At 43.5% G+C, this 13,035-nt stretch overlaps 1 protein-coding gene across 1 annotated transcript in view; it reads left to right on the forward strand.

The window, feature by feature from the left end:
- The first annotated feature begins 8,706 nt into the window (after positions 1-8,706).
- LOC126253393 (aspartate aminotransferase, cytoplasmic-like) overlaps positions 8,707-13,035 on the forward strand; it is a 99,892-nt gene continuing 95,563 nt past the window's right edge. Inside the window, exon 1 of the mRNA XM_049954693.1 lies at positions 8,707-8,928. Coding sequence (XP_049810650.1) covers positions 8,745-8,928 — 184 coding nt within the window. The 5' untranslated portion in view covers positions 8,707-8,744. The remainder of the gene's footprint in view (positions 8,929-13,035) is intronic.

Consider the following 13,035-nt stretch of genomic DNA (forward strand, 5'->3'; position numbering starts at 1 on the left):
TCGAACCAGCAGTCACGAAGTCATCAGAATTATTTCCCATTTCTTCTAATGTTTCCTCAATTTCTAAAGAAATGCCGACGTCACTGAAATGAATGTCCGAGAAATGAACAACTAAATAACGGATATGCAGGTCTTCAGAAGAAGTAGGTGATTTTGATTGTTACCACACTCCTCATATTTCATCTTTGCAAGCTCCTAAACATTAATAGGATTCCACTTTACTGTGGAACTCTGAAACCTGCACAAGGCAGATGCTATTAGCATTCATAGACGAAGGAAACACAAAGAAAGTTAACAGTTTCATCTCCATTGTTAACACTTAACCATATCACAAAGGCAACTGCTAATTATTGTGGATATTAAATGAGTTGCAAATTCGAGCGAATAGTGACTGTGAACAGTTGCTTCAGAGACAGTATTAACGGAAACTGAAATTCGCTAAACAAATTACGACTGCGTTGTGGCGTGTTGTCTGTATACCGATGCACCGTCAACCGAGGCTATGGACCGGCCGGGTTGTACGTGTGTTGTCTGCTACAGTTGTGGTAGGGATGTACATTTGTCCAGCCGCCTAGTGAGCTACGAATTTGGCTGTTGTCAAAATTAAAAAAAAATGCTTGTAGTGTGTCTTAGCAGCTAAAATTTTGAAACTGTGTTTCTTTCAGTGTGTTCGTCATCAATAAACTATTTCAGGGCAGGTTTCGACATGTCGTATTGGACCTCTCCATCACAAGCTCGCTCCCTTCGTCCATGAGATCCAGACCACCATAGACAACGTCGTCCAGGTTCATGACGTGCTCCTCGCGATGAGAAGATCAGAGACTGGAACTCATACGGTGGTTTATCGCCAAGCGTTCTTACCACGCGCCATTCGCGATGGAGAGATCAAATATAATGGTGCTAGAAGTACGCTCCGCCACACTCCTTATGGTAGCCTACGCAATTTAGATGTACAGTTATGAGGTGTTTCCAAAAAGTTAAGGAGAATTTCGTAATTACGCATGTTGTTTCACAAGGGGAGGCCGCCAATTGTGAAATTCAGGTTCGATTCATACTGCGCATAATAAAAGCTCATGGCCAAAGGTGTAATGTGGCAAAGCACCAAAATGCACTTCTCAGCCGTTGTCGAGAAAATCGACAGTTAAAAGAAACCATTGCGGTGAAATACTCTCTACGATTAATAAGTCTCTACAGCGTCGTGGCGCAGCAGTAAGCGCTCGGATTCGTAATCCAAAGGTCGCCGGATCGAATCTCGCGCTATGCAACTTTTTTTTTATTATTTGTTTTTTGTAATTCAAATATATATGTTATAATTCTCGGCAATCAGTTGCAAGAATTATGCATATAATAAGTTGTTGAAAGTCGAGTAACCTGCCACAACAAATTTGTGTTCGTGGGGTCTCTATTCTAATTCGAACGTTTGACTTACACTACACGTATTCGTTTCGGAATATCGTTTCTACGTCTTCCGTTAACTATACGTGGTAAACATTATGAACACAATTAATAACATTTGTGAAATACAACTTTGTTTGCGGAAAACATAATGATGTTCGAAGTCGCCAGTTTTTCCACGACAAACGACTTTCAACAACTTATTGTATGCATAATTGTTGCAACTGATTGCCGGGAATTATATATATATATATATATATATATATATATATATATATATATATATATATATATATATATATATATGTGTGCTACAAATACTAAAAAAAAAAGGTTGCATGGCGCGAGATTCGATCCGGCAACCTTCGCATTACGAACCCGAGCGCTTACCGCTGCGCCACGACGCTGTGCAAAATTATTAATCGTAGAGAGTATTTCATCGAAACGGTTCCTTATAACTGTCCATTTTCTCGACAGCGGCTGAGAAGTGCATCTTGGTGCTTTGCCACATTACACCTCTGGCCAAGAACTTTTATTATGCGCAGTATGAATCTAATCTGATTTTCACAATTGGCGGCCTCCCCTTGTCAGTTCGATTCGCGTAATTTTGTTGTTCTTATTGTCGGTAAAAATGTCTGAAATGGGCCGAGCGGTTCTAGGCGCTACAGTTTGGAACCGCGCGACCGCTACGTTCGCAGGTTCGAATCCTGCCTTGGGCAGTTAAGTCCCATAGTGCTCAGAGCCATTGTTTTTGTCTGAAATGTGTTTTGCATGGTGTTAGCCATGTCGGATATTTACTCTATTGTCAGCTGTCAAAAAGGTTACATGAGTTTTGGTAGTATCGGCAAATATTTTTTTTTTTATAAAAGTAGATCAGGGAATTTGTATTAAATTCTGCTATAAGAACGGAGTAAACTGCAGTAAAGTTTTAGAAAACATTAAATATTGCGTTTGGTGACTCCGCAAGGAGGAACCGAGCGAGGTGGTGGAGTGATTATCACACTAGGCTCGCATTAGGAAGGACGACGTTTCAAATACGCGTCCGGCCATCCAGATTTAGGTTTTCAGTGATTTCCCTAAACCGCCCCAGGCAAGTGCTGGGATGATTTTCTGAAAGGGCGCAGCCGATATCCTTCTCCATCCTTGAAACAATCCGAGCCTGTGGTCCCATCTCTAATGACCTAGATGTCGATGGGACGTTAAACACTAATTTTCCTTCCCTCGGCCGGCCGAAGTGGCCGTGCGGTTAAAGGCGCTGCAGTCTGGAACCGCAGGACCGCTGCGGTCGCAGGTTCGAATCCTGCCTCGGGCATGGATGTTTGTGATGTCCTTAGGTTAGTTAGGTTTAACTAGTTCTAAGTTCTAGGGGACTAATAACCTCAGCAGTTGAGTCCCATAGTGCTCACAGCCATTTCCTTCCCTGTTTTCTATGAGGGAAACATAGGATTACGAGTGGTGTAGGCATTTCGAATCAGGCCATGAAGACGTTGAAGATGACGAAAGACGAGCGTCCTGGCTGCCACTACACATCGTCAATAGATGAAATCACTCAGAAACCGAAATAAATGATCATGAACTATCGCCTTGAAAGAGGCTTGTTCAACTCTCTTTTCATATACATGTTATTTACCACACTTGGGACCAGTCGGACAGCTTAGTCTTCGGCTATCTTTTACCATACTTCTGTCCTGAGCTTGAGGAAAGAATTTGTAGGGACCACTTTGTTTTATTTGTGTCTCGCATCATCAACCTCTTTCCTCTTTCTAGTTCACATTACGAATAGACTCTGTACTGTATGGATGTGTGGAAAATTGAGTGCGCATTTATACCGGTAGAAATCAGAGTAGTTCCTTTTACTCTGTGTAAAGTCATGGAAATAATCCATTGCGTCCTGTTCAGACACACCCTGTAATCTGGCATGGCGTAGTGCAACGAAAATGCGTTTTTTTTGGCGTCTTTGCACCGGTCAAGCACTCACTATCTCTATTATCAGTTTTTCGATTCACACAACACTTCATCGCCTGGTAAAAAAGGAAAAAAAATGGCAGTCCTTGGCGACTACAGGCCAGCGGTTAGAACGTTTTTCGGACACTCTTGTTGTTCGGAATTACTTAAATATTCGTCTGCAATGTATGTAACTATCGCGAGTTGCTCGAATTGATAACCAAGAGGTGTATTCATGAAGAAACACATTTCTATTCTAAAAGTTTTTCAGCGGTATAATGTAGACTTTTATGTTACCATTCTGTTCTATCTGATGATGAACACGTGCTTTGAGCACGACCGTTATTAAATTCAGAACTTGCTTCCGTTTTCGTTTGTTAATTGGTGCACACTTGTGTTGTGCGGAGTGATAACTAATTTTTTTTTCATGAACCATGAGTGCGACCTTGATACGGACTTACCTTTGTGTGAATTTCTCAAGTCTTTCTATTTACTGGTCATCTTCAGCGAATTATCTGTAACTTCAGTTTTCAATTTTAATTATTCTAATTGTGTTTCACGTTTGTGTGTGACAATTCGAGCTAAACGTGTACATCTGTGGGCAACCGAGTACCACACGAATCCGAGTAGGGGAGTTTCGCTAGAAGAAAGATTAAATGAACAATTTTTAACTCACTGAGTAGAACAAATATCCACACATATGCTCAGGTTTATGGGTAATGAATTTCATCGATTTTCTTGTACGTTTTGGTTTGGCCTTCGATCTGTTGCCCATTCCCTCTAGACACACCTAACTGCGTTTCACCCAATTGAGCAGAACGAATAGCTGTGCGGCTGGGAATGCCTCAGTAGACATTGGATTATTGATATAACTGACGTTTACCAAATGTAGCGGACTTGGATTCCTATCTCATTAGATCCCCACCTGCGACTGTAACACATGTTGATATCAGTACATGGTGGAATTTCTCCAGTGGTTTTATGTCGGTTCCTAACGTCTAGATTCCTTCTTTCTTTCCGCAGATTCACGTGCTGCTGTTACAGATACAGACTGTCAGTAGAAACCTCCCCTACATCTTAAGGAACCAGGATCACTAAGTGTTGTTTCTGCATGCATGGTGTTTGGTGTGAGACTGAAGGGCTTTTCTAACAGTAAATGCCCATTTTATAGAATACGAGTCACGTCTTCTCTCAACCCCAGTCAAGGGTTGCCGTATTTCTGTTTCCTTTTTGAGATCGTTAATAGAAAGAATACTCTAATTAGGAAATCTGTGGCAAACATGTAACGAAACAGCCTCTGTGCATTGTTGTGTCGAGGTCCAGGCCTTAATTCCGTTCCGCTTTTGATTAATCTACAGGGTCATGAAACAAATTTCAGCCGGAATTCGCACGACATTGCACATAGTGAAACTGAAGCATAGAAATGCCAGTTACCCCAATTTGCAAGAGTCGTCAAACTGTTCAAAAGTCCATGATATATGGCGAAAGGGATGCTCCAGATTTAGATAATATCTAAATACTAACAAGGATTAGGAGTTCAGATAGCAAAATAACAAGCGTAGGGACCCGTTTTAGCCTGATCACAATCAGAGAAGTTGATGATGATTTTGGCGTATCAAATAGCTTATGCCATGGAATTTTTCGGATGTTTTGTGTATGGAATACGTGACTGCAAAATCTTTCCGAAAATTGTTGAATTTCGAACAAAAGTAGTGACGACTGCAAGTAGTTCAGCAGTCGTTAGTTCAAGTCAACAACGATGCAGAACCATTAAAACGTGTAATAACAGGTGATGAGACATGTGTTTGCAGATATGTCGAAACTAAACCTTCATCGTTGCAGTGAAAACACTCTGGATCGCCAAGAGCGATAAATCTCGCGAAGTGCGATCAAACCTGGAAGTTATGCTCACTTTGTTCTTCGATTTTTAGCAGTACGGTATGTGTGTGTGTGTGTGTGTGTGTGTGTGTGTGTGTGTGAATTCCGAAGGGACCAAACTGCTGAGATCATCGGTCCCTAGACTTACACACTACTTAAACTAACATACGCCAAGAACAACACACACACGCATGCCCGACGGAGGACTCGAACCTCTGACGGGACGGGCCGCGCAGTCCGTGACATGGCGCCTCAAACCTAGCGGCCACTCCGCGCGGCTACAGTGTACCAAGAATTCTTGTCACAAGATCGAATGATTAATAAGGAATAGTACTTTCATGTTGAACGTCACTGCCCGAAGCAATTCGAATAAAAGCTCGAATTTGTGGGGAAACATTTCATGGCTTTAGCACCACGATGATGCACCTGCTTACACTTCTTTGCTTGTTTGTGAATGTTTGGCCAAAAACAACGTCGTTGTCATGCCCAGTCTCCATATTCGCGAGACACGGCGCTATGCGGCTTTTTCCCGTTCCAAAATATAAAGGAAGCCGTAAAATGGTTCAAATGGCTCTGAGCACTATGGGACTTAACATCTGATGTCATCAGTCCCCTAGAACTTAGAATTACGTAAACCTAACTAACCTAAGGACTCCACACACATCCATGCCCGAGGCAGGATTCGAACCTGCGACCGTAGCAGTCGCACGGTTCCGGACTGAAGCGCCTAGAACCGCTCGGCCACCGCGGCCGGCCGAAGCCATAAAGGGTTGAGGTTTTACAAGCGCTGACGAAATTGAAAACGCACTGCTGACGGGTCTCAAAGAGCAAGTTTCGGTTCCAGATGGGTTGCGGAGCAAGGAAAAAGCGCTGGCAAAAGTGTATGATATCTAATGGGGACTAGTTTACAAGAGATGGCATTTATGTCGAGGAATAAACAAAACTTTTTCCAAAAAAAGGAATGATTCCCATTGCTTTTGGAACACATGTCGCGTATGTAAAAATATGAATTGGAATGACACATGGACACCGTTGAAGATAATGGTAATAACAGGCTACGGTTCGCTGCTGGGATCTTAGGTAAAGATTTGCAGACAAAGCAGTTGCACAGATCATACCTGAGTGCTGCTGACGGGATTCAGACCAGCATCAGGTTGCACCGAGAGGGTACATCGAATGTACTGGTGTGTATATACAGGGTGTTACGAAAAGGTACGGCCAAACTTTCAGGAAACATTCCTCACACACAAATAAAGAAAAGATATGTGTCCGGAAACGCTTAATTTCCATGTTAGAGCTCATTTTAGTTTCGTCAGTATCTACTGTACTTCCTCGATTCACCGCCAGTTGGCCCAATTGAAGGAAGGTAATGTTGACTTCGGTGCTTGTGTTGACATGCGACTCATTGCTCTACAGTACTAGCATCAAGCACATCAGTACGTAGCATCAACAGGTTAGTGTTCATCACGAACGTGGTTTTGCAGTCAGTGCAATGTTTACAAATGCGGAGTTGGCAGATGCCCATTTGATGTATGGATAAGCACGGGGCAATAGCCGTGGCGCGGTACTTTTGTATCGAGACAGATTTCCAGAACGAAGGTGTCCCAACAGGAAGACGTTCCAAGCAATTGATCGGCGTCTTAGGGAGCATGGAACATTCCAGCCTATGACTCGCGAATGGGGAAGACCTAGAACGACGAGGACACCTGCAATGGACGAGGCAATTCTTAGTGCAGTTGACGATAACCCTAATGTCAGCGTCAGAGACGTTGCTGCTGTACAAGGTAACGTTGACCGCGTCACTGTATGGAGAGTGCTACGGGAGAACCAGTTGCACAGCGTGTGCAGGTACTGTCAGCAGCTGATTGGCCTCCACGGATACACTTCTGCGAATGGTTCATCCAACAATGTGTCAATCCTCATTTCAGTGCAAATGTTCTCTTTACGGATGAGGCTTCATTCCAACGTGATCAAATTGTAAATTTTCACAATCAACATATGTGGGCTGACGAGAATCCGCACGCAATTGTGCAATCACGTCATCAACACAGATTTTCTGTGAACGTTTGGGCAGGCATTGTTGGTGATGTCTTGATTGGGCCCCGTGTTCTTCTACCTACGCTCAATGGAGCACGTTATCATGATTTCATACGGGATACTCTACCTGTGCTGCTACAACATGTGCCTTTACAAGTACGACACAACATGTGGTTCATGCACGATGGAGCTCCTGCACATTTCAGTCGAAGTGTTCGTACGCTTCTCAACAACAGATTCGGTGAGCGATGGATTGGTAGAGGCGGACCAATTCCATGGCCTCCACGCTCTCCTGACCTCAACCCTCTTGACTTTCATTTATGGGGGCATTTGAAAGCTCTTGTCTACGCAACCCCGGTACCAAATGTAGAGACTCTTCGTGCTCGTATTGTGGACGGCTGTGATACAATACGCCATTCTACAGGGCTGCATCAGAGCATCAGGGATTCCATGAGACGGAGGGTGGATGCATGTATCCTCGCTAACGGAGGACATTTTGAACATTTCCTATAACAAAGTGTTTGAAGTCACGCTGGTATGTTCTGTTGCTGTGTGTTTCCATTCCATGATTAATGTGATTTGAAGAGAAGTAATAAAATGAGCTCTAACATGGAAAGTATGCGTTTCCGGACACATGTCCACATAACATATTTTCTTTCTTTGTGTGTGAGGAATGTTTCCTGAAAGTTTGGCCGTACCTATTTGTAACACCCTGTATACTATAAAAGGCGGTGTGAATGATCACTAGCTTGTTTGACTAGCGAAATAATGAAAAAATCTTAAGTGTCTGACACTCAAAGAAAGAAACAGTGTATCTCATCAGAACGTGCTTAGAAAACTCCGAGAACTGTTCTTAGGGCAGAAACTGATAATATTCTTCAATCCTATGCTATCGACCCCGCCCACATGTCTCAGACAAAATAAGGCATACGACTGCTCGTATACAAAGGCATACAAGCAGCCGTTCGTCTCACGGTACATCCACCTGTGAATGGAACAAGGAGATGGTGGTGGTTAGTGTTTAACGTCCCGTCGACAACGAGGTCATTAGAGACGGAGCGCAAGCTCGGGTTAGGGAAGGATTGGGAAGGAAATCGGCCGTGCCATTTCAAAGGAACCATCCCGGCATTTGCCTGAAACGATTTAGGGAGAACAAGGAGAAACCTAAATATACGATACAGTAGGAAGTACCCTCTACCACACACTTAACAGCGGTGTATAGAAGTAGATGTAGGAGTCCAGTGCAACTATAAACAGGGTTGATGTTAAGTGCTGTTGATGTGAAGACAATGTGACGACTGTCTCCCTTGTTGCGTAACGCATTCAAACGCCGTTGTTTTGCAGCGGTGTAATCTCTCCGGCTTGTCTGCGTGTCCTCGACTAAGCTTGGGCGGTGATGATGTACGAGCGCTCCCGAACTGTAACGAATCCTCTCTTGTTTACGTATGACGTAATGTGCACGGGTCAGCGCCGGCAGTCGTGGTAAAGCCATGCGGCGGGCAGCTTCGCTCATTCCCCGGAGCCTGCGGACGCAGCTGTCTCGCACCATGGCCACGAACGCCGACGGGTCCGTGTTCGATCCCGTGCAAGCTGCGCCCCCTCTGGAACTGTGGAAAGTGAGGACGGGGTTCGCGCAGGACACGAGCGAGAACAAAGTCGATCTCGGCATCGGAGGTATTTCTTTTTTAACTTTAATTTCACACGCGTCTGCTGTGCGTACCACGCAGCCATAGCTCCATATAACATTAATAAAACATCTGATGTCCGCAGCTCGTGGTCTTGGGTAGCGTTCTCGCTTCTCGTGCACGGGGTCCCGGGTTCGATTCACGGCGGGGTCAGGGATTATCTCTGCCTCGTGATGACTGGGTGTTGTGTGTTCTTCATCATCATTGACTCGCAAGTCGCCGAAGTGGCGTCAACTAAAAAGGACTTGCAATACGGCGGCCGAACTTCCCCGCATGGGGCCTCCCGGCCGACAATGCCATACGATCATTTCATCTGATGATTACAACAAATTTATGTCAGCACATACAGAATACACAGCACCTGAGAATTGTCTAGATGCCTACATGTTGCAGTCTCTTAAAAAATTCAGTTTTAAATTGTTATACAACAGCTCTCAAGCGCAAATCAATTTCTGAAATATTTTAAAAACGCTTTTTTGTATCTTATCACTGAAAAATGTCAATTGGCTCCGAATAATAAGAAATGTGAGGTCATTCACGTGAGTTTTAAAAAGCATTCGATAAATTTCCATTACACGATAAATCATACAAATCTGAACGCTGTCAATTCAACTAAATACCTGGGTATCAGAATAACGAGCAACTTAAATCGGAACGATCACATAGCAAATGTTACGGAGAAGGCGAACCAACGACTGTGTTTTATTGGCAGAACACTTGCATATGCAACACGTCTACTAAAGAGACTGTGTGCATTACGCCAGCTCCTCCTCTACTAGAGTACTTCTGTGCACTAAGCCTAGTTTACACGACGACATTGGGTTGCGCCACTCGTTGCGTGTCATGTGTTGCACGCAAATGGTTTCATATTCCACTGTAGACACGGCGAAACCAGTATACACTTCAGTTTCGTCGTTTTGTGGGTTCCTGAGTTGTGTCTGAAATGAAAGTTTTGGCAGCTGCACGTCGCACGAGTTGTGATTGAATTAAAGCTTGTTGCGTGGAGTCGCTGCACAAGAAAAAAATAAGAAATGTGTTTCGATTCGTGACTGGATGAAGAAAAGACGTCAGCGCGATTGCTTAGCATTCTTGCTGAGATAAATTGTAATGGAAGACCCAAGAAGTTCTTTTAACTATCTTAGAATGTCACCAGAACTGTTACCGTTTCTTCTAAATAGAGTTAATTATGCGATAAGTAATAAAGATATTGTAATACATGAAGCACTGTCGCCAGAACTGAAATTACATATCACATTGCATACACTCAGCATGCTATAAGATGCTGTTTTAGTTGGGGATGACGCTTTTTCATTAATACCAATAATTATTAACAGTAATAATTGTTAACATTAACAGCAGTAATTATTCGAAGCAGGCCGCATTAAGAAGAGGACGGTTTGCCAACGAATCCCTTGAAGTGGCAATATTTCAAAATTCCAACATTTGTGAATGGGGAGCAATGCTGCGACATTTGAAATAGATGAATATTGAATAAAGAATTTAGCTTCTTGATTTGTGTAGCCTTCCATCCTGTTAACAATGTTCCTTAAAAAAAGTGGGCTAACTTGTAGACAAGAGCACTTCTACAGCTAGAATTACATTTGCTTGTATTTTTCTTAATTCAAGTTGTAAATGTGCTCCTAATTCAATAAATTTTGCCCTGCAGTTAAGATATTGTCAAACTACGTTCTGATCACACATGATGGTCTCAGCGGCAGCAATATGTTGCTTATTTTTGTAACCAGCATCACTGAAATCAAATGGTTCAAATGGCTCTGAGTACTATGGGACTTAACATCTGAGGTCATCAGTGCCCTAGAACTTAGAACTATTTAAACCTAACTAACCTAAGGACATCACACACATCCATGCCCATAGCAGAATTCGAACCTGCGACCGTAGCGGTCGCGCGGTTCCAGACTGAAGCGCCACACTGGCCGTCTCACTGAAATCCCACAAACACTTATGCAAATCATAGATATCCAAAAATTGAACATCATTCTCCGTTCTCCATCTCATATTTCAGTTTGTCTACACTCTACGAACACACATAACCTCAAAACTCATGCAACTAGTGTCGCCAAAGTTGGAACACGCCGAAAGTGTTGTTTCACCGACGAGTTGTGCAAATGCGCAGCGCGCGCAAATGTTCAGTGGCCGGTACTGCAGTTGCCTGCAACCTAGTGTCGTCGTGTAAACTAGGTTGTATGGGATCCTTACCAGGTAGGGTGGACGGAGGATATCGAAAAAGTTCAAAGAAGTGCTGCACGTTTTGTATTACCGTGAAATAGGGGGGAGAGTGTCACTGAAATGATACAGGATTTGGGGTGGACATCATTAAAACAAAGGCATTTTTTGTTGCGGCGTGATCTTCCCACGAAATTTCAGTCGCCAACTTTCTCTTACGGATACGAGAATATTTCGTTGACGCCCACCTACACAGACAGAAATGCTTAACGTAATACAATAAGAGAAATCAGCGCTCATGCCGAAGGTCTTTCCTGCTCGTTTTCTTCGGGCCCTGTTCGAGATTGGTACGGTAGAGAAATAGTTCGAAGGTGGTACAATGGACCTTCTGTCAGATACTTAAGTGTGAATTGCAGATCAGTCACGTAGATACAGATGTACCTTGCCGTTACTGGTGTCAAATATTTTGTTCAGTATTTTTAGCATGCAAGTTTTCGGCAATAATTGGTAAATCACGGCGTTTTACATTCAACAATTAATCATTCGACGCGGTGTAGCTGTCTGACGATGAACAAAATGTTCGAAATCGGTAATAAGTATGGCAAGAGACGAGAAAATAGTTTGGAAATGTTTGATGAGTTCGTTTGTGGATGGTAGCTGCTATAAAACGTTTTATAATACAATTGTGGAACCGTAAACATGTCATCTACTAACAAAATAGCTGTAGTCCACAATTAGTTTGTAAAAGTGAGTTCGGGAGCACCACAAGTTCGTGTTATACAGTGTGTTTCAGGAGGATTAGTAAATATGCCATGTAACATGTGTCCAATTTTTATTGAGTACAGAGATAAGGCTGTTAGTATGTGACCCAAACAAACTTAAAGGCAAATGAGGACGTTCACACTTAATTTTCTTCCGGGGAATATCAGGTTTAGACGAAGTGTCTCCCGGTGACTGCAATGTGCAGGAGCCGCGTCATGCTGAATGAACATACGTATTCTTATTGCCAAAGGAATCTGTTCCAATAATGCTGGAAGTTCATTTTCAAGCAAGTGTAGATAACGGGGCCTGTAAGACGATGCGGTAACACATCAGGCCCAGCCAGCCCACTGCGTATCAAGCCACACCACACAGTTACAGAGAAGCGTTCTTGAAAATGTGTGTCCACAGTGGCATGTGAGTTTTCTTCAGGCTACTAATGTGAATACGAGTTTCATTGATGTCGTCCTGAGTGAAAGTGGCTTCATCAGTTAAGAGGAAAAATGGGATTACCTGGTGATTTTCAAGTCTCCAATGACAAAATTCGAATCGTCTATCTTTATCTCCTGCTCGAAGTTGTAATTGATACTGATGGAACACGTGCATAGGTAATGTCCGCCATACTTCTGTACACTATGTGATCAAAAGTATCCGGACATCAGGTGTTGGAAGGTTTCTTGGGGAATGGCAGCCCATTCTTCGCGGAGTGCTGCACTGAGGAGAGGTATCGATGTCGGTAGGTGAGGCCTGGCACGAAGTCGGCGTTCCCAAACATCCCAGAGGTGTTCTATAGGGTTCAGGTCAGGACTCTGTGCGGGCCAGTCCATTACAGGGATGTTATTGTCGTGTAACCACTCCGCCACAGGCCGTGCATTATGAACAGGTGCTCGATCGTGTTGAAAGATGCAATCGCCATCCCCAAATGCCTCTTCAACAGTGGGAAGCAAGAAGGTACCAAAAACATCAAGTAGGCCTGTGCAGTGATAGTGCCACGCAAAACAACAAGGAGTGCAAGCCCCTCCTTGAAAAACATGACCACGCCATACCACCACTGCCTCCGAATTTTACTGTTGGCACTATACACGCTGGCAGATGACGTTCACCGGGCATTCGCCATACCCACACCCTGCCATCGGATCACCACATTGTG

The sequence above is a fragment of the Schistocerca nitens genome, chromosome 4 (genome assembly GCF_023898315.1).
Source record: "Schistocerca nitens isolate TAMUIC-IGC-003100 chromosome 4, iqSchNite1.1, whole genome shotgun sequence".
NCBI lineage: Eukaryota > Metazoa > Arthropoda > Insecta > Orthoptera > Acrididae > Schistocerca > Schistocerca nitens.